The 21,300-nt window shown below is 44.9% G+C and overlaps 2 protein-coding genes across 3 annotated transcripts; one reads left to right on the top strand and one right to left on the bottom strand.

Moving 5' to 3' along the window:
- The first annotated feature begins 6,653 nt into the window (after positions 1 to 6,653).
- On the top strand, positions 6,654 to 9,620 carry LOC136500254 (ubiquitin-conjugating enzyme E2 32-like). 2 transcript variants are annotated; one of them, XM_066495619.1, is made up of 6 exons: positions 6,654 to 6,889; positions 7,249 to 7,380; positions 7,461 to 7,545; positions 8,716 to 8,879; positions 8,957 to 9,073; positions 9,159 to 9,620. In XM_066495619.1, exons 1-6 carry the CDS (start codon positions 6,776 to 6,778, stop codon positions 9,300 to 9,302), a joined length of 756 nt encoding a protein of 251 aa, XP_066351716.1. In that variant the 5' UTR covers positions 6,654 to 6,775; the 3' UTR covers positions 9,303 to 9,620. The 2 variants fall into 2 exon arrangements, with proteins under 2 accessions (XP_066351716.1, XP_066351712.1); XM_066495615.1 differs by having other exon boundaries at positions 8,957 to 9,620.
- Positions 9,621 to 11,770: 2,150 nt separating this feature from the next.
- On the bottom strand, positions 11,771 to 14,785 carry LOC136500243 (ATP-dependent Clp protease proteolytic subunit 5, chloroplastic-like). The gene is made up of 9 exons (XM_066495608.1): positions 14,608 to 14,785; positions 14,441 to 14,533; positions 14,217 to 14,340; positions 14,018 to 14,110; positions 13,665 to 13,710; positions 13,516 to 13,588; positions 12,664 to 12,698; positions 12,479 to 12,567; positions 11,771 to 12,186 (listed from the first exon to the last, which is right to left on the bottom strand). Exons 1-9 carry the CDS (start codon positions 14,706 to 14,708, stop codon positions 11,989 to 11,991), a joined length of 852 nt encoding a protein of 283 aa, XP_066351705.1. The 5' UTR covers positions 14,709 to 14,785; the 3' UTR covers positions 11,771 to 11,988.
- Positions 14,786 to 21,300: the final 6,515 nt, after the last annotated feature.

The following is a 21,300-nucleotide window of genomic DNA, read 5'->3' as shown; positions in this document are numbered from 1 at the left end:
CACCTCCAGCCGCTACACCTCAGTCTGCTCTGTTACCCTCGACATTGAGGTGTTGCCCTTAGCAGGTTTAGCACTCAAAGCACTCTTGCTCAGCTCGGCTGGTCCTTCGACCACCTACTCGGGGACTGTTGTCTGACTGCTTGCTTGTTGAGGCCCCGACGGATCTTCTACTATGGGTTCCTCGGTGGTCGGCTGCTGGGTAGTCTGCTCTGCACTTATTGGTGGCGCAACGCCACTTCCGGCTAGCTGGTCCAGACTTTCAGTGGACACCGAGCTAGTACATTCGAGATAAGTTCAGAAGGCAATCATATTAAATGCAAATTACTAATTTATATCAAGATTACAAATACTTACATGTTGGAAGCGTGGAATGATGTGGAGAAGGCACGTCTCTTTGGGCGTACTTGCTTCACGTGCTGTGCGGATGACTCCTGGTCTCCCTCTACATCCAGCACTGTCGCTGGGCCTTGGTGCTTGACTCCTCCACTGCTTGTCCTTCACACTACAGTGGTCGGTGGCGTGCTCAGTTGAGTTGTCGCTCCCGTCGCCGGTCGTGTTCCTTGCCCAAATACTCCTAAGGTCGACCCGGCTGCATCCTTCACCGCCGTTGGCGATGTGGGTCCCATAGGTGCAGAGGACCCACCATGCTCCATCAACTCCAGTTGCTTCCTCCTTTTTCGAGGGACAAGTTGAAAGGTGTCTGCATCTTCTCCCTCCTCTGCGCCATCGTCCAGCCAGGCAAAAATCGCCTACCGCCGCTTGCTAGCCGGGTTCTCCTTCGGGTCCCCCTCAGGCTCATTGATATTTAGCGCCCCCCGGTGAGCAGGGTGGTTACTGATCTCTTCTTTGACTGTTTGGGGGCAGCCGGCCGCTTACTAGCGGCTTTGGCCGCTGCCTCCTCTCTAGCCCTGAGCACCGCCCAGTCGACGTCCTCATCCTCAATCTCGATGCTAGTCTAGGTGGTGGGATCAGCTCCTTGTGGCCACTCTACTCCAAGGGGTGGCAACACAAACACTGTCGCTCTATCTCAACCATTAACCTGGGCAACAAAAGGGAGTGAACATAGTAAGTTTCCACTTATCCTACCACAATATAAAACTACGGGTACAAGGCAAGACGAGTTACCTTTGGGGGAGGTCGGGCAAGCTTGAAAGCATGCTCGATGTCGCTCAATCTGGCATAATTTGGATTAGCTAAGTTAAATAGCTCGCCAATTCTAGCTTTGACTTCGATTTTGTCAAGCGCCCCCTGCCTCATTCTCGTCGGGTCCGCGCTCCCTTGATACTCATAGCCAGGATGTACCCTCCTCTGGCAGGGCTGGATCCGTCGGCTGATGAAGCTCCCGACCATGCTCGAACCATCTAGTTTTTTCCACGGGATCATTCCAAATATTTCTAGAATCTGTTCTAGATGCTCAGGCTTCTCCGACCAGCTTGTCCTCTTCTCTGAAATGTAGCCCACATCGCACAGTGTGATCGTGTTCGGCTCTTCGTGGATGTAGAACCATTTCTTGTACCAGCCATCGAGCGATGTGTTCCATGGGTAGTGCAGGTACTGGGCTTTCATGCCGTCATGGAGGTTGAGGTACACACCCCCGGCTATCTTTGAACCACCGCTTCCTTTCTTCCGCAGACAGAAAAGATGGCGGAAAAAATCAAAATGGGGCTAGAAGCCACCATATGCTTCGTAGAGATGTATAAAAGTGGCGACAAGGAGGATCGAGTTGGGATGCAGATTGCAAATCCCAATCTCGTAGTATAGACAAAGCCCCTGAAGAAATGGATGTACCAGAACCCCAAATCCTCGTGTAAAGAAATCCTCGAACACCATGATCTCACCTGGTTATGGATCGGAGTACCCCTCACCCTCCAGCGCATGCCATCCTGCGAGCTCCTTGTTGTGGAATACCCCCATGGTGACGAGGTCTTCAATGGTCTACTCGTTGCTTTTCGATTTCCACCATTCCTTCACCATGACCCCTGCTTTCTTCTGCGCATAACTTTTTGCCATGATTCTAGCCTTGCTGGTGAATGGGGAAATGGCAACAGATTGATTGGTGGTGATTTCGGATGTATTAGGGTTGGTGAGAGGAAGAAGAAAGCTACGGTTGCGAATGGTAATGGGGTTCAGTAAATAGTAACTAACCTATCATATACCGTATTTAACCCAAGAGTTATGCCGTTTTGTCTGCCAGGGATTCTTGGGGGACGTGTGCACATGCCGCAGATGGTTGCTTTCACATTTACAGCATTACTTAGCCTCGAGATCTACACCAGTATATGCGCCTCTTCATTGCCGGTGTGGGAGGGCCCACGCTGACGCACCTACTGACAGGTGCCACGCAACTGTTTGCTTGACAAGACAAAAGGACAGTATGACGTGCTATACCCATCTACTTTTTTGACCAGACGTGTCAGATTGGACTTGACAGAATAAGTAAATAAATAAATACATAAAATAATAGTACAAGTGACATATGGTTTTTTGCCACACTTTTTGTGCTCGGGGACTATCCAGACCACCATCGTGCTCGGGAACTGTCCAAACCACCATCATGCTCGGGGACTGTTCCGACCACTCTCATGCTCGGGGACTGCCCTGACCACTCTCCGACCATTGCTCGAAGACCGCTCTCCTTGGCTACATGTGATTTGTACTCACATATAGTTGAGAGTCATTTATTTTTTCTCACTTAAGCCTTGCTACAAGGCTGATACCTCGCCTTCCAGCAAGCTCAGGGACTACATCGGTACGATGCACCTGCCGGTGCATCTCGTATCGCTTGTATGACGATTGGATTCTCAACTTAATTGAGAATTCTTTTTAGACCCTGGCACCACGTGCCTGCATCACCTACTACCAGGCTCGGGGACTAAGTGGACACACTTCACCTTACGGTGAATGTGCTTATTTTATCAACCCCTATGCTCTGACTATTGGCCATAACTACTATTGTACAAGGGTTACTTACATTTCGTTTCAGAAATACAAGTGGGCACACTTGATCAGGAAAGAAATCTTTTTCTTTTTTCTTTAGAGCACCATGCATTCTTCGGACAACCGGAATCTTTGGCTATAATCGTAGTCTACTGCTCTCTGTGCTGACCAGAATACTAGCATATTTGCTTGGTCAATGTTTCAACCAATTGGAGATGACATGAAGACAGATCGCATTAGCCGAAGAAGATCGAACGGCGTGTCGAAACATAATACATGGTGCTCGGGGACTAGCTATGGGGGTATTAACCCCTATACCCTTACGGCTAGGCTTGGGCTGACCCGGACCAGGGGGTCTGGCCCACTAGAAGACGACGCGCGGCTCGGCCAATTTGCTCGGAGTCCCATGCAAGGAATCAAGGCAGACTTGGAGATCAAGCAAGATCCTGGTCGGTTAGAATAGGAATCCTTATTCAGCCACTTATGGCAATTGTAACTGGTTAGGATTAGTTTCCAGATCTGTAACCCTGCCCCCCCCCAGACTATATAAGGCGGGCAGGGGACCCCTCTCAAAGATCATCTCTCATTGACATACAACAATATAATCAGACGTAGGACGTAGGTATTACGCCTTCACGGCGGCTGAACCTGGATAAAACCTCATGTCTGTCTTGTGTCACCATCTTGTTTGTAGCTTGCGCATCTGTCTGTCGATAATCTACTACCTTGGGCATACCCCTAGGTAGACTGTCGACCATATTTCATTGATAAGTGCCGGTGGCCGAGCTTATACTTGCGCGTGACATCTTGCTTATGACAGCATGCGCCAGCGGGCACCATGTTTGCCGCATGGAGCTACTCGTTCTCTCCTCATTGGACGATGACAACACGGCCATGGCATGTCATTCTCCTCGCCTCTCTTGCCTACCGCCGCTCCTGCTATGTGAGCACACCCATACTCAGTCCCCACGAATCACAGCATGGCTCTCATCCATGGGTCATGAGCTGTGGACGTGCCAGCCCGAGGGGTCTTGGGTTCGAGCTTAGTGTTGGAGCTATTTCTGATGGGGTGGGTGGGCAGCCATGAAGAGGTGGAACTAGGGGGGCAGCAGGGGCCACGGCCCCCAATGTGGCCAAAATCTTTTTGATCCCCCTGTGCGGCCAAGGCCACAGCCTAGCATGCAGTGTGGAAGATTTCATATCTCCATCCTGTGATTTCTGTCAGAATTGGAAGCAGAGGAAACATCACAGACGAGAGGAGACTCGTGTCGCATTACATTCGTAGTTTCGCACCGTACCGAGATGGGCACCGTGGGCATCGCCGTGAGAGCATGCGCGCCTCCCGCTCCCGCTGCCGTGGTCGCGCCAGCACCATCTGGCTCCATGGACGTCACCCAAGCCCAGCGGAGTTGCAGAGGAGCAAGCCCTGGATGACCGGTCGTGTGCTCATGCTCGGCCTCGGGCCTTGGCGGCACCGGCCGCGTCGAGGGATCCATGGACCACTGCCACCTCGCTCTCCAGGCTCCGCCCTGAACTCGACATCCTCATCGGAGGCAGCAACTGGTAGGTGTAGCAGTCTAGCTTTTTCTGTTGTGGATGAAATGAATCGATGCCACTTACAGGTGCTGCTGTTCCATTTTAATTTGATTTGCCACTTTGCCAGAGAGAAAGGCAAATCCATTGCAGCTAAGCTTTCGGCCAATCTGAGTTCGTCTAGGTCGACACCGGCGATGCGTGCATGCTGGAGGAAGCGTTGTAGGGTCATATCAGTACGTATGTTTTAACTAATGGTATAGCTTCACATTAGCAGCAAAGGTTCTCACATGGCTTCACATTATCGGTACTCCATACATTTGTCTGGCCCTCCTTTATCGTTTTGCTGGTTTCGCCACTGCAGTCGTGGCTCATGGCTTGTGTATGGAATGGAAAAAGATGAGGACGACAGTCTAGAAGAAAAGAGAGGGTCTATTTTCTTAGAGAAAAGTAAATCTAAGGGGTTAGATGTAAAAATGATCACCATGTTGGCATGCTACGTAAGCAAAATACTGCTGATAAAATATATATTTTGAGAGTTCATGGACCTAAATGACACGTCCTTACAAGTTCAAGAACCGCCGATGCATTTAACTCTTTTAACAATGCACATGCAGGCAAGGGAGTCGAACTCCTGACCCGTAGCTTTGCACGATGGGTGTCCAACCACTAAGCTACGCACCGTGAGGCTTTTCGGCGTGGTCCCTCCTTTCCAAATTAAGTTTTAGCATTTTTAATATAATATTTTTCCTGCTATACACATGGATATAAGATGAGGTTAAATATATAATTCAGAAAAGTCAAAACGGGAAAGATGACGCCGAGCCACTCCCCCTCTACCGACTAGCATCTTCAAAGCAATATATGACCTACATGTCCTCTTTTTTATTAAGTCTGACCTTGTCACAATAGGTAAGGTGGCATGACAAGTTTTATCCCGCCAAAGTGCCAAACAGGGTGGCATAACTATCACACCAAGTAGGATGAATGCGAGGACCGAGCAAGGCTCGGTTGGCTAGCTACGCCGGCGTGCGAGCAGCCCACCCAAGTTCGATCCCTTATCGACTCGCGTGCCTCACTGTTGCCCGGGTTTTTCCTGGGATTTCTGCCTCTCGCGCGTGATGCCACAATGGGATCGTGACATGCCCGTCGCCTACGAAATCAGTGGATTTCGGTGATATCAAGAAGGGCGCGGTCTTCAAATCTGGGTATAGTTATAGGTTTGTTTATACACGGGTGGTGTAAGTGGTGTGCGTGTGTTGAGTGGGCGTGCGTGTGTACGAATAGATGCTACAGCTGTACCCAAATGAGAGGCAATAAAAAAAAGTAGGATGAATACGCTGGTATAAGTTACCCTTCGTTACCACGGTAGGAATGTTTTGTCACGGTATAAATTAATACGGCACAAGAGCATTGTAAAAACCTTTTCAATAAGCTATCATTAAGTAATGATTAAAAAATGGAAAAAAATGTCGCCAAACACCTTAGCCCTGTTTGGATACAGGGGTCAGCAAATCGAATTGCGTTTAGGGCCTTGTTTAGATTGTAAATTTTTGTAATCTGGACACTGTAGCACGTTTTGTTTGTATTTGATAAACTTTGTTCGATTATGAACTAACTAGGCTTAAAAGATTCGTCTCGTGATTTACAACTAACCTGTGCAATTAGTTATTTTTTTTATCTATATTTAATGCTCCATGTATACATCCAAAAATTAATGTGATGAAAAGAGAGTGAAAAAACTTAGAACTTTGAGGTAATCTAAGCCTAGGCAGCCCGCGGTTAAAGATCGCCGGCCACCGTAAAAAAAACTACACACAGTTCAGCCACCGGGTAATTTTTTTTTGCCACTCGCGGCAGGCCAACCGAGAATCGTTTTTTTTTTTAACTACACACACAGTTCCGAAGAGACAACCCAAAATCGGATTTTAATCTGACACAAACAAGCAGAATCGATTTTAATCTGACACAAACAGCGCCCGCAACCAATTCGCCCACGACCCTCCAACCAATAGGGACGCGCCATGTCACGTCAACCCAACCACGTCATCTCTCACCGAAACGTCACCTACTAGTGGGTCCAACTTACTCACCTGCCCCACGCGCCAGAGACCTATCCACGCCCCATTCATTAATATTAATTAATATTAATATATATATCCCAACGCGCTTCCGCTATCCTCCTTCCTCCCGTGTCTCGTCCTCTCTCTCTCCTCTTCGATTCCCAATTTGAAGGCTGCCCATCCCTTGCGCCGGTCGGCGGCGGCGGCGGCGGTGAGGATAGAGGGTTACCTGAGGAGGCGTGATGGCGGCCTCGGCTAAGTACAACCGGAGCAACCCGGCGGTGAAGCGGATCCTACAGGAGGTCAAGGAGATGCAGTCCAACCCCTCACCCGACTTCATGGCACTCCCCCTCGAGGTCTCAATCTCAACCCCATCGCTCACTTTAATAACGAAATTTGCCCGATCTGATCCTATTCAGGCCTTAATCGAATGTCGACTGATTATTGATTGTATTTCCTCGTATTGTGGTGTTTGGTGTTTTAGGGTCTCGATAATTTGTTGACCGGTTTGCTTCTTTTTTTCCTAGATCTGTTAATTCAACTGGTAATGCGATCAATTAGCAGTAGGACCTTGCCGTTTAGTAGTTGATTGCGGATCAAGTGGAGTATGTTTTAAATTTCATCTCCGAAGGAAGGGAATATTTTTGGCAAGATATCTCAATATGCGAATTTTCGATTGACACTGATAAGCTTTACAATACATTCATTTGAGCAGGAGGACATCTTCGAGTGGCAATTTGCTATCCTTGGCCCGAGAGAGAGCGAATTTGAGGGTGGAATCTATCATGGCAGGATCCAGCTACCCTCGGATTATCCATTCAAGCCACCGTCCTTCATGCTACTTACGGTAGTATCTGTGTTCTAGTTGCCCACTGTTATCTCACTACAATGTTTGTGAGCTGTTGCTGACTTCACTATGTGCTGCAGCCAAGTGGACGCTTTGAGATTCAGAAAAAGATTTGTTTGAGCATATCTAATTACCACCCGGAGCACTGGCAGCCTTCATGGAGTGGTGAGTAACCTTTCGTCTTTTGTTTATAAATGACTGCTGAATTGCTTCGTCAGGTTTGCTAAAGACCCCTCTAATAAGTTGAAAGGCACCATTATTCATCGTCCACTTTTATATGGTTTTGTGGGCTATACGAGCATGGTGCAAAATAAATTTCTTTTTCTTTTGGTCTTTGGATTTCCATCAGGCAAGTACTTGCCTTATGGCTAGGCCAAAAGTAAATATGTTTCTTCATTCTTAAGATTAATATATGAATAGTACCCTAGTTGGTACTAGGGTTGGTTTGCTTCTGAGAGTATGGAATTTTGTAATGCTTTTTTGGTGGGCAGTTTTCAGTGCCATTAGGTCGTTACTTGAGAGGCATCAGGTGTGTATATGTGCAACACTACAGTTCATATTAGTCTTCCATTGTCTTGCTTTTCTTCACTCATGCATGCTTTGAACTCCCTTCTTTTGTATTCACTAGCTATAGCAATACATATCAGTGATTTAATACTCTTTCATAAATTGGCACCATTTTTTTCATAGTGCACATACATATGTTATGTACACTATACGAGCATGGTGCAAAAGAAAATGGTTCTTTGGTTCTTAAGGAATTGTCCTGCGGCAAGTATTTATCTGTTTGGCCAGACCAAAGGAGGAACATATACTTTCTATATATGTTATGTTTACTTTTAGTTGGGAACTATTAAGGGCTTGTTTGCTTCACACCCTGCTAGGCAGCAATCCTGGCCCCGCCTGGATGCCTGGGGTTGATTCCTGCACTGGGCAGCTTTGCCTGGGAGCCAAGCAAACAGCCCCTAATGCATGTTGGAGTATGTTGTACATTCACTAAATTAGTATGACCCTATCTATAAAAGCACTCAATGTTTTTGACATTTGGTTTTCAACTCAACAATTTGTCGATAGCTTTTTTTTTAGTTTATTTGCATTTCAATTGGAATGGTTTTTTCTTGTTCAGTTGCTATAATTTGGAAATAGGCGAAATAGTTAATTTGATATTTGTTACTTCCGTATGCTTCTTTGTAAATGAGCTTGGTGCTGTATTTGCAAATCATCAGATGGTGACTATTATGGAATACATTTTGTTATTCAATGTGAAATGGTTTGATTTTGTTTTAAACAGAAGTTTTAACTTTTAAGTGCTAAACTAAACAAGTCTTGTTGCAGTCCGCACAGCGTTGGTAGCCTTGATTGCATTCATGCCAACGAACCCTGGTGGGGCATTGGGCTCGCTGGATTACAAAAAGGAAGATAGACGAGCACTTGCTATAAAATCACGTGAAGCGCCGCCAAAATTTGGCTCCCCAGAGCGTCAGAAACTAATTGATGAGGTAATTCCTAGTCGAACCTCAGGCACAAAATGTGTGCCATTTCTCTATCTTTTAACGACGTACTGTTTCTACCACAGATCCATGAGCAAATGCTCAGTAAGGCTCCTTCTGTCCCCCAAGCGTTACCAAATGTGCCAAACGAGGAGTCTAACCGATTACCCGCACCTGACTCTTCTGATGAGCATGCAGACAAGGTAGATGAAGGTGACTACACATCTGGGTCAATGTCAGGCTCTTTGAGTGGCCATCCTGTGCCTGAATCTGAATCGCCGGTTGCAGAAAACACTGGTGAAGGCTCAGCAGTTGAGGTTGCCAACCATCATGTGCCTGAAGCGAGCCGTAGAGAAAACATTCCAAGAGTTCCTTCGTCTCTGCAGAATCCTGCTGTTGCGATCCAGAAGCCAAAGCATGACAGACTATTGACCTTGGCCGCATTTGGGCTGACTCTTGCTATTATGGCACTTGTGATCAAGAAGTTCTTAAAAATAAATGGCTTGGGCGGTTTCATTGAGGGCAAGTTCTGAGTAGGGATTGTGCATAAGTTGGATGTAAGAGATGACTCATTCCTCTTACTGAGCATATGCTATAAGCTATATAACCCCGTAAGATTTGTAAATGGCTGTTGTTTAGTTATAATAGATGAAATCAAAATGGGACGGTACTATTAATACCCCCTTGTATGTAGTACACTTGATGGAAAATTGCTGAGTTTTGAAGCTTCTGATCTGATTATATGTTTGCTACAGCGTGCACTTTGTTTGGCTGCCGTTAAGACCAGAATCCTCAATTCACAATCTCCCTCTGGAGGGTTTTGTTGATTAAGAATTTCATGTATATGTTTGCTACAGCGTGCACTTTGTTTGTGTTGCAGAACCTGAGTTGGCACTCCGAACAAAAAGATGGTCAATAGCATGGTTTTCCAAACCCAGCTGGTTCCATCCGTGTTTCTCTTCTATAGGGCCTTTTTGGAACACGGGAAACTTTCACATTTCTTTGTTTTTTCAAAAATGAACTAATAGTTTCCCGTCAATGAAAATGAACCGATTCGTGGAATGGTGAAATTCCCGTGTTCCAAATAGGGCCTAAAACATAAGTTATCACTGTTACCTGTTGACCTAAAACGGAAGATATCAGTCGTGTAGAAAAGGAAGACATCCCTGTGATAAATATCGGTAATGCCGCGGTGCGGGCATATTTTCGGACGACGCCTTCCAACTCCACCAGCTGTGCGCACGTTATGCTTCTGTCAGATCCAGTCCACTCCCACTCTCCCCAAGTCTAGCAGTCAAAACATCGCCCCGATGGCGTCTCCGCCCCACTCAGTCGAGGTCCGGAACCCCAGCGACTCACCGTAGCCCACCGCCGTAGGGCCTAAAACATAAGTTATCACTGTTACCTGTTGACCTAAAACGGAAGATATCAGTCGTGTAGAAAAGGAAGACATCCCTGTGATAAATATCGGTAATGCTGCGGTGCGGGCATATGTTCGGACGACGCCTTCCAACTCCACCAGCTGTGCGCACGTTATGCTTCTGTCAGATCCAGTCCACTCCCACTCTCCCCAAGTCTAGCAGTCAAAACATCGCCCCGATGGCGTCTCCGCCCCACTCAGTCGAGGTCCGGACCCCCAGCGACTCACCGTAGCCCACCGTCGTTCTCCTTAGCCTCCTGCTCCTCCTCTGTGGCCACACCCTAGCCTCCTGCTCCTCCTCAACATGGCCCTCGCCGCCGCCACGGCCTTCGTCCTGCTCCGCCCGCCCCTCACCGTCGTGACCGTGACGTCCGCTGCCACGTGGGCGCTCTCCAAGCTCCCCAAACCCGTGGTGTTGCTCATATCCTCAGATGGCTTCCGCTTCGGGTACAGGTACAAGGTCTCTCTCCCCCGCATACGTTGCCTCATCGCATGCGCCGACACTGGCATCCTCATCATCTCCTCCTGTGGTTAGAGATGGCAAGGGCGTCGTGGTCGTGCCGTACTTCGCGACCGCCTTGAGGCTCGCCAGACATGGTGGTCGCCGCCCACTAGAGTGTCGCGCTTGACATGTTGCAAGCATACGTTTCAAGTGTTTCAGATGTTTCAGAGATATGTTGCAAGTCTTTCATGCGGATGTTGCAAAAGTAGATCGGGATGTTGCATATGTTACAATGGTCGTACACATATATTGCAAGCATTTGTTCCAAATGTTTCATCTGTTTTTCCAGACTATGTTGCAAGCGTGCTTATTTGGATGCTGCATATATTTTACAATGGTTTTCATGTGTTTTTGCAAGTGTTTCATATGCATGTTTCAAGTATTTCATCTGCCTTCGGATATATGTTGCAAATGTTGTATCTAGATGTTGTAAAAGTAGATCGGGTGTTACATCTCCCTCACTATTTTTTGTTGACTCTCCTCGGTGTCTCCTCTTCCCAGGCCAGCGCCGGCTAGGCATCCACCACACACTCCCCCCTCTTCTCGATGCTGATGACGTTCAATGCGGGGGGGACACCCTCTTCTCGATGCTGATGACGTTCAATGCGGGGGGACACACTAAACAAACTGCAGACGTCGACGTCCAGACAGCCGACGCCAGCAAGCCCGATAAAACATGCCATTCGCAATTCCAAACGGAAGACATCCCTGTTATTGATGGAGTACATAGGTGGGGAAACCAAAGCCTTTTCGGCTAGTATTAAAGCCGGCTGATAAGCTGACTAAAGTTGTTTTATTATGGAAGAAAAATACTATATATTCTAGATGATAAGCTGGCTGATAAGTTCAAACAAATAGGCTACAATTCTTTAATACTGTTAATTTAATTCCAATGTCCATCGCCAAGAATGGATATCCTAACCGTAGATCTTTTTTTTTTACAATCTTTGACGCCTCTGGATGTAGAATATTAGTATGTAGCCAGGCTCTTTAATACTGTTAATTTGATTCCAATCTCCATCGCCAAGGATGGATATCCTAACCGTGATCTTGTTTTTTACAATCTTTTGACGCCTCTGGGTGTAGAATATTTATGTAGCCAGGCTAATAGAAACACCGCAGTGCAAACTCAGTTCCAACAGAAACGTTGATACAATAAACAAAAATGTTTGACGGAGTTCTAGCACACTTCATGACTAACTGGAAGCTGGAAGTGGTTGAAGGGCCTTGAGGGGATTCATGACTACTCCATCAATAAGGCCATACTTCTTTGCTTCTTTCGCGCTCATAAAGTAGTCGCGGTCAGTATCTACATTGATCTTATCCAGGGGCTGCCCAGTGTGGTATGCAAGGTATCCATTTAAGTTAGCCTTGTGGTGCAGCATCTCATTAGCCTGAAGAAAATAATCAGAAACTTGAGGATCAGCAACTGCTGGTGTAAATAACAATTGTAATTCTTACTCGGTTGCCAAAAGCGGGGCTCATTGGCCTGTAACAATAACAATATTGCAATATATAGAGATAAAAAATGCAATATATAACAACCGGAAGCCCAGCTGAGTATGAAAATCAGAAAATAAGGATCTTTGTTGAGAAGAAATGAGAACTGAGAATATCTTTGGTTAAGATGCTGCACTGGTCTAGAAAAAGCATGACATTTTCCATAGTCCCACATTGCGAATTTACCTGAATTTCAAGATCAGTCTCCTGTCCTTGGGCCCCTCCAAGAGGTTGATGGATCATTATCCTCGAGTTTGGTAAGCTGTATCGCTTTCCTGCATTATATTTTCACCAATTTTATGACTTCTATAATGAAGCTTGGATATGTAAGTTACACCTACATGTATTTTATTAGCAATCACTACTGTTACCTTTGGTCCCAGCACTAAGTAGAAAAGCTCCCATACTGCCAAAAGGAAACATCAAACAGCAGAAAGAGTGTAAGAATCTCCAGGTAATAAAAGATAACATTGCATGAGGCATGACATAATTTGGAGTTAAACAATAATAAGAAATGGTCACAAAATCTCAGTAATAAATAATAAACATGTTCACACCAACAAACCGTAAAACTGAAACACAAATTAGATCTCTAACATTCTATATTTAATTATCTATGGCAACACTAAAATATTAAATACTAAAAGCTATACATAATGCTTATTTCGTGAAAGCATACTTCATTCGTACCTTTTATTCATAGCAGAACTACATGTACCAAAATTAGAATGGAAATTAAATTACTAGGCATTTCTGTGCAGATAATCACTGAGCATGCTTGCTACAAAAGGTGAATTTGCTGAATAATAACCTCAACACAGGGCAAGTATGCAAAATAAAAAGCACATTGCTGCTTTATCCATCTGGAGTTGACAATTGTGTAATTTGAGAACTCACCTACTTAACTGAAGATACAGTACTATGGTAGTTTAAAAAACTCACGCCATGCAAGTCTTGTCTGCGAACAAGAACTATACTAGCACAACCAAGGCCATAAACATTCTAGTTACTACAATCCCAAATCCCAGACTAAGCAGGTTACTATGAACTGAACATTTCAATTACTGCAAACACAAAGGATGAATTGTGCTTTCCACATTGAGAACAGAATGAACTACATAGGGAAAATAAATCCAGGCTCAAATAGTCAAACATGAAGATGAAGATCATGAACAAAGCACTGAATCAATTGATGATCATTCAGCAGAATTTGTGTTCAGTACCTTGCAGCTAGTCCGATACAAACAGTGGATACATCAGGCCTGATGTGCTTCATTGTATCAAATATAGCCATTCCTAACAGAAAACGAAAATGCATTAGTATTTAACTGAAGCAGCTAACGCAAACACACTATGTTAGATGAGCTATTACCAGCTGTCACTGACCCTCCTGGCGAATTCACATACATAATGATATCCTACAGGAAAATTGACAAGAATCAAGCACTAGATGGAAGTAAGAAACCATGTTTGAGAATATAATTGTTATGTAGTTGAGTCCCTAGCTAGATGAAATGGCAACATTGGCTAAACCTACAAGTTCAGTGGTCACAATGGTATAACCCAATTGCGCACCACAGAAAGTTAAAGAAGCACTATACAAAGTTTAGTACTACAATGGTGGTTCACTGTCTGGCATCAACAAACAAAGGTTCATTGAAAGCACAAGCATGCTCTATTCACATGGGAATTACAGCAGCAAACAGTTTTCCCCTTCGTTTTCACCTTAGTGGGATCAATAGCGTCGAGGTAGAGCAGCTGTGCTACAATGATGTTGGCCATATCATCCTCAACAGGGCCACCGCACCGGATAATCCTCTGCACAGAGACAGATATATAGACACACAAACCTCACAATACAATCCAGTAAAACCCATCCTAGTAAGGAGGCCAAACACTCGTACAAAATACAGTGCCATCGTACGTGCTGGAAAAGCTGACTGACGACGCTCTGGAACCGCTCCATCACCATGGGCGACGGCCCACGCTCCTGCCCCGCCGCAGACTCTACTGGGAAGTACGGCGACCTCGGCACCACCAAGTCATCCCTAACACAGGCACAAGCAACATCAGAAACCCCGTGGCACCTAACGAAGCCCATTTCAGGCAGACGGCGCGAAGCTCGAAGGGGCTCAAGACAAATTCCACCTGATCGACCAAATCCCGCGCCGCGGAGCAGCCCCGTAAGGCACCGCGCCTCCGGCTACAGCGGCAGTCACGGCACGAGCGCACCTCCTGCTCCTGCAAGACGCGGATGGAAAGTTAGGGCCGGCAGAGAGGGCGGGAAGAGGAAGGCGAAGGAAGCGGACAGAAACCTGAGGAGTTGGAGAGATCTGGGAGGGGGGTTGGTATTGGGGTTCGGGCGGAGGAGAGGAGTGGTCAGCGAGGAGGAAGAGGTGGCGGTGGCGGTTGCCATGGATGGGACCGGATGGGAGTGGGAGCTCGCGTGGGGTTTTGGGCGGAGGGGGCTTTGGTTTGTTAGCCCTCGTCTCTTATCCGCGAGGCCAGAAGAGTGGTAACTGGTATTCTGGTAATAAGAGAAGAAGGGTCCCGGGGTCACTGGGGAAAGTGAAAGCGTGGGCTTAGCGATATGGGCTTTGGCCCTTTCGGCCTCGTCCACACTTGGAGGAAACGCGCGAGAGAGAGAGCATTGAAGCATGCCATTTTTTTTTAGAAGCTGGGGTGAATGTTTTTTTTTTTAAGAAAAGAGAATATATTAATATTTTAGCTTCTGCATCAACCAATGTATATAGCTGCTCCTTATTACAAACACAAACACTACGGTCCACGCAATCTCAAACACAAAGTTTTGATCCAAAGTGAATAAAAGACAAGTTTCTAAACTCAACATCTATAGAGCAATTCTATTACTAAATCTCCAACCGTGTCTTGCAAACACCTCCATCGCGATTGTCTTAATATTTCTGCATCCCATCTTTATCATTTGGTGATCCTCCTTCTGAAATAGGGATCAGGACCTGGTCCAGTAGATCCCCTGAAGATAACCTGCAAATAGGATGGTGTTGTGGCCTTGTCAAAAAATATATCGTTCCGGGTTAACCAAATCGTCCAACAAATTGCACTTGCACCCACAAGAATCTTATATTTCAGTTTTCTATTTATTCCATCTAACCAGCCTGTAAATAAATTAAAGAAAACATGAACAGTTCGTCACATGAATTTAGCAAAATGACAGTCAAAGAAAAAATGTTGTATAGACTCGTCAGAAGAACAGAAACAACACTTTCTATCCCCTCGCCATTGCCGCCTTACTAAATTGTCCTTTGTTAAGATTACTCCCTTATACAAGTACCACAAAAAAGCTTTGATTTTGACAGGTAATTTCAGTTTTCAAATAAAAGTGTTATAGGGTGCAGCTTCTGTTGTCAATAAGGCTCTGTACATGGATTTTACCAAAAATAATTCATTCTGGTGTAGCCCCCCACACAAAGCGATCTCTTTGATTTGTTAATTGTATATTGAGCACCATTGCAACCACGTCGTGCCACGCTTATAAATTAACCCCTACCAGAGATCTCCTGAAAATTACATTTAACGGTGCCATGGATAACACCGTTCTTACAGAAGCACTTTTTTCCTAACAATGTTATATAGCGCTGGAAAGATAGATTTTAGTGGACGCGATCTTATCCACGAGTCCTCCCAAAATCGCACTTGAGACCCATCACCTAGATCAAACTTGCCTAGCGAGAGAAACTCTCCATTGACCTTCATGAGGCCAGCCCAAAACTAAGAATCTCCCGACATGTATTGAACCTGTGTCAAAGTTTTCTCACTAAGATATTTATTCCTAAGTATATGTTGCCATACTCCATCTCCATTAGTCAGCTTAAAAAGTTATTTGCTTAGGAGATACTTGTTGTGGACATCTAAATTTAAAACTCCCAACCCTCCTTGGTCTTTCGGATTACAAACTACCTTCCACTTAGTCAACCTATACTTTTTCTTGTTGTCATCATTCTGCCAGAAAAACCATGATCTAAAGTAATCAAGCTTCTTCAGAACCCCTAAAAGCTCTAGTTTGGTTTTGGTTAATTGATGAAACCCTAAGTGCTAACCTAGTTTATCAAAGTGATTATAAGATAGGTAGCACTACTCCAAGTAATGAAGCAATGGTGAAGATCATGATGATGGTGAAGGCATGGTGATGATCAAATGCTTGAACTTGTAAAAGAAAAAAGAGAAACAAAAGGCTCAAGGCAAAGGTATAAATAGTAGAAGCCATTTTGTTTTAGCGATCGAGACACTTAGTGAGTGTGATCACATTTAGGATCGATAGCCATACTATTAAGAGGGGTGAAACTCGTATTGAAATGCGGTTATCAAAGTACCACTAGATGCTCTAACTCATTACATATGCATTTAGCATCTAGTGGAGTGGAACACTCTTGAAAACATTTGTAAAAAGATGCTAACACATGTACACAAGGTGAGACACTTAGTGGTTGGCACATTTGAGTAAGGGATAGGAACTTCATCGGTGGAGTGTCCTCCCATAGAGTGCGGACAGTCCGACGGTGCCATCGGCGCTCTATACAAAAAAGACGAAGGTCACTGTAAGTGACCGGACGTTGGTCTCGGTAGGACCGACGCGTTCGATCAATGGAAGCGTGAAGACTCTGGCGTCGGTCTTCGACCGAACGCTGGGTCACTTAGTGACCGGACGCTGACGGGATGCATCCGGTCCTACTGACGTGGCAGTGCACAGATGAGACGCCGTGTGACCGGACGCTGGGTGAGTCCGGTCAGGCATGACTGGACGCGTCTGGTCATGATTTTACGCTTCTGGATGCTTACTAGAAATGACCGGACGCTTCGGTCACTACGAAGCAGCGTGTCCAGTCACAACTTAAATGTACCGATGACCATTGAGATCGAGCGATCAGCGTTTGAAGCAGGGACATGTGGCGCACATCACACGACCGGATGCTGAGGTCCAGCGTCCGGTCGATCTGACCAGCGCGTCCGATCTCCTCATTTTTAGTGGATTAAGGAGCCAACGGCTCTATTTCATGGGGGCTTCTATTTAAGCCCCATGACCGGCTCAAGCTTACCCTCTTGGCCATTTACATTGATATAGCACCCTTGTGACCTTAGTCAAAGCCCTCCCACTTATCTCCATCATTGATCCATCATCATTGTGAGATTGGGAGAGAATCCAAGTGCATTGCTTGAGTGATTGTATCTAGAGGCACTTGGTATTCGTGTTTCACTGTGGAATTCACTTATTACTCTTGGTGGTTGCCGTCACCTAGAAGGCTTGGAGCAGCAGGAATCGTTGAGCAGAGGTTGGTGATTGTCTCTGGCTCTGATCGTAGTGATTGTGAGGGGTTTTGTGCCTTCCCCGGTAGAGCGCCGAAAGGTAACTCTAGTGGATTGTTTGTGTCATTGAGTTACCCCACTTATGGGTAGGTTCTTATGGTGTCCAATTTTGTGGATGAGGTTCATGCAACACCTCTTAGCCACCGAACCACCAAGTGTTGGTCGACACAACAGGGGCTAGCGTGCCAGCAAGCACGTGAACCTTAGGAGAAAAATTGGTTGTCTCTTGCCCTTTGGTATTCTCCCGATGATTGATTTAGTATTCATCTTATGATTGGTTCACTCCTCTACACGATGGTATAATCACCCTATTCACTTATTTATATTCTTGCAAACTAATTATAGCAAGCTCTTTAGTGCAATTAGAATTGAGAGCTTGCTTTGTTGTTTTAAGTTCATCTAGTGGAACTCTTTAGTGTAGTAAGTGTGAGAGCTCTTAGTGAGTAGTGACATAACAAATTATGTGTGTAGAGATCATAGCAACTAGAATTGTTGGATAGGTGGCTTACAACTCTTGTAGAGCTAGAGCAAGTTTGCATTTCGCTATTTGTTATACTAATTGCTCTAGTTGATTTGTAGATTTTTAAATAGGCTATTCATCCCCCCTCTAGTCATATTAGGACCTTTCAAGTGGTATCAGAGCCATGGTCACCATTTAATTGAAGGCTTAACAACCTCGGTGTCAAATTATGGCTCAAGTTATGTTCAATCATGTGGGGGGGCAAACCATCATTCTTTGATGGCACATGCTATGGTTATTGGAAGAGAAAGATAACGATATATCTTGGTTCAATCAATGATTAAGTATGGGATGTGACCGAGAATGACTATGCTATTATTGATCCTAACAATCCCACCAATCTAGACAAGACCAACAAGTAATGCAATACAATGGCTCTGAACCCCATATACAATGCCATTGATTCTAAGATGTTTGAGCAAATCAAGGATTATGAAAGAGCTAATGAGGTGTGGAGGAGATTGGAGAAACATATGAGAGTACACCGGCGATGAAGAGTGCCAAGTTGTACATCCTCAAGGATAAGTTGACAAGCTTCAAGATGAAGGATGATGAGAGCATTCTAGAGATGTTCTATCGATTGCAAGTGATTATCAATTATTTGAAGGCATTGGGAGAGAAGATCAAGGATGATGATGTCTCTCATCAGTTCTTGATGTGCCTACCTCCAAAATTTGAGATGTTGAGATTGCTTATCATAAGAGGTGGATTGAAGGAGATTACCCCTAACTAAGTACTAGGTGATGTTATGACATAAGAGACACACCATGTGGAAAGATAGAGGGTTGACAAGGATGACAAGAAGGAAGACAAAGACAAGAAGAAGAAAAGTGTAGCATTCAAGGCTAGCTCATCATCCAAGAACAAGGGCAAGTCCAAGAAAGAATCAAGTGATGATGAGGATCTTAGTGACATTGATGATGAAGCCATGGCTCTATTTGTGTGCAAGATGGGCAAATTCATAAAGAAGGGGTATGATGCAAGAAAGAGAAGAGATCACACCAAAAACAAAGAATATGTGAGAAGATGCTATAATTGCAAGAGCCCCGATCACGTTGTAGCAAATTATCCCTACAATAGTGACAATGATGAGGATGAAAAGAAGAAGCACAAGGACAAGAAAGAAAAGAAGGAGAAGAAGGAGAAGAGAATGACCTTCCAAAAGAAGAAGAAAGGTGGAGGCTATGTGGTCACATGGGATAGTGATGGCTCTTCAGATAGTGATAGCTCTAGTGATGATGACAAAAAATCTATCAAGAAAGCATTAGCAAGCATCGCCATCAACAACAAGCCCTCCATCTTCGACACTCCATCGACATACCTCATGGCAAAGCCTACCAAGGTAAAATATGATGTGAGTGATGATGATAAATGTGAAAGTGATGCTTGTAGGAGTGATGATGATGATGAGGAGGAGGAGGAGTACACCAAGGAGGAGCTCTTGGACATGTGTGAGCAAGTGTACACTTGCGTTGAAATAAAGAGAAAGGAGTGTAAAGAATTACGCAAAAAAATCAAATTTCTTGAGCAATCCTTTGATGAGCTCAATGCCACTCATGAGAGGCTAATGGAAACCCATGAGAAGCTTGGCAAAGATCACTCTAAGCTTGAAAAGGCTCACTCCTCTCTCATCAAGCAAGTCAAAATAGAGGAAGCCAAGAAGGAGCAAGTGATTATGTCTTGTGATGTGGGACTAACATGTGATATTATTGATGAACCTTTTAATAAACCCATTGTAGTTGCTCTCACTAACACTTCTTGTAGCACTACTACTTCTACTTCACCTTTGAGTGATGGTCTCACTTATGATGCCTCACTAATGGTGAAAAATGAGACCCTCAAGAAGGAGGTGAATGAGCTCACTCATGCCTTAGGCAATGCCTATGGTGGAGATGCCTGCTTGCTAAAGTGTTTGGGTAGCCAAAGGTTTTCTCTCAACAAAGAGGGTGTTTACACCAAAATTTGGGAGAAGAGCGTGGGAACTCACAAGCTTCTAGAATTATGCCAATCAAGGAATCGATAGAGTAAAGATTGATATCTGCTAGATCAAATACAACACTGGATCCATTCTCTTCGAATGATGTCAGCAGATAACGATGATAGGATATGATTGGCGTCAAGAAGATACATATCGGACTCTACAAAAGGGGAAAGATTAGAGTCCAGGTTATCTTAAGATAGGAATATTTCTTTCATGCCAAACAATTATATTAAGTCATACTCGAGTAGGATTCATTTTTAGGCTCTAGGTATAAATACCAAACCCCGGCTATTGTAAGACAACAATCAATCAAATACAAAGTCAATTACTTTTTTCGGCTCTAGCCACCCCTTAGGAGTAGGAGTAGAGTAGATCCTGGCGAGTTCTTTAGCGAGTACAGCTGCATTGATCCGGTCAACCTCCACTGCTTGTTTGTAAGTACCGTCATGGTTTATACCTCTGTTTAAATGGCTGCATCGATCCAGTCGCCCCCCACTACGACTCTGGTATAGGCTAGTTATTGATTCTTATCTAATTCAAGTATGGCCTGTGTGATTCTACCTCACACCCCACTGCTTGAATTAGATCAAGGTCAAGTTATTAGCTCTTCCTTAGTATGGTAGTCTTTGGTAGATTCATTAAGTTACCGATATTGCTTATTGCTTTCATTATTTATCTAATTACAGCAATATCACTCTGCCCAATTGAGATTGATCTGGATCGGCCTTATAACTTGTTTAACTCATCATTTGCTAATCTAAAACTGATCTAATCTACATCTTAAGCGATGAGTTATGTTTTTTATCGGCTGTTTTGCGTCAATCTTAATCGTGCATAGCGTGCGGTTAAGGCATGTCTGATCTTGAGTAGATCTATTAGTTAATGAAAACCGTTCCATGGCCCATCATCATGGCATGTGGGATTCTACCTCTCACCCCACTGTTGGCACCATGGAGTGGGGATCATTAGTTAGTAGACCTGTTCCTGAGAAGACATGACCTTAACTGTGCGCTATGTCTGAATCGGCTGTTTAGCCGATATCGAATGCTTTCACAAATAGTTCACATTACGAGATCATTGAAGTAGAGATAAGTTGAAAGATATGTTAGCCCCATGATCTTGTTATGGTATTATGGCCTACATGATTCTGCCTCATGCCCCACT

The sequence above is a fragment of the Miscanthus floridulus genome, chromosome 1 (assembly GCF_019320115.1).
Source record: "Miscanthus floridulus cultivar M001 chromosome 1, ASM1932011v1, whole genome shotgun sequence".
Lineage (NCBI taxonomy): Eukaryota > Viridiplantae > Streptophyta > Magnoliopsida > Poales > Poaceae > Miscanthus > Miscanthus floridulus.
The sequence above is the reverse complement of the archived record's forward strand: the minus strand, read 5'-3'. Positions and strand labels throughout refer to the sequence as shown.

What these genes read in the sequence shown, in the direction of transcription:
- LOC136500254 (XM_066495615.1), top strand. Translation starts at nt 6,776, where the DNA reads ATGGCGGCCTCGGCTAAGTACAACCGGAGCAACCCGGCGGTGAAGCGG. An exon ending in TCATGGCACTCCCCCTCGAG is followed by an intron (nt 6,890 to 7,248) that starts GTCTCAATCTCA and finishes TCATTTGAGCAG; the next exon opens with GAGGACATCTTCGAGTGGCA. An exon ending in CTGGCAGCCTTCATGGAGTG is followed by an intron (nt 7,546 to 8,715) that starts GTGAGTAACCTT and finishes GTCTTGTTGCAG; the next exon opens with TCCGCACAGCGTTGGTAGCC.
- LOC136500243 (XM_066495608.1), bottom strand. Translation starts at nt 14,708, where the DNA reads ATGGCAACCGCCACCGCCACCTCTTCCTCCTCGCTGACCACTCCTCTC. An exon ending in TCAGTCAGCTTTTCCAGCAC is followed by an intron (nt 14,111 to 14,216) that starts GTACGATGGCAC and finishes GTCTCTGTGCAG; the next exon opens with AGGATTATCCGGTGCGGTGG. An exon ending in AGGAGGGTCAGTGACAGCTG is followed by an intron (nt 13,589 to 13,664) that starts GTAATAGCTCAT and finishes GTTTTCTGTTAG; the next exon opens with GAATGGCTATATTTGATACA.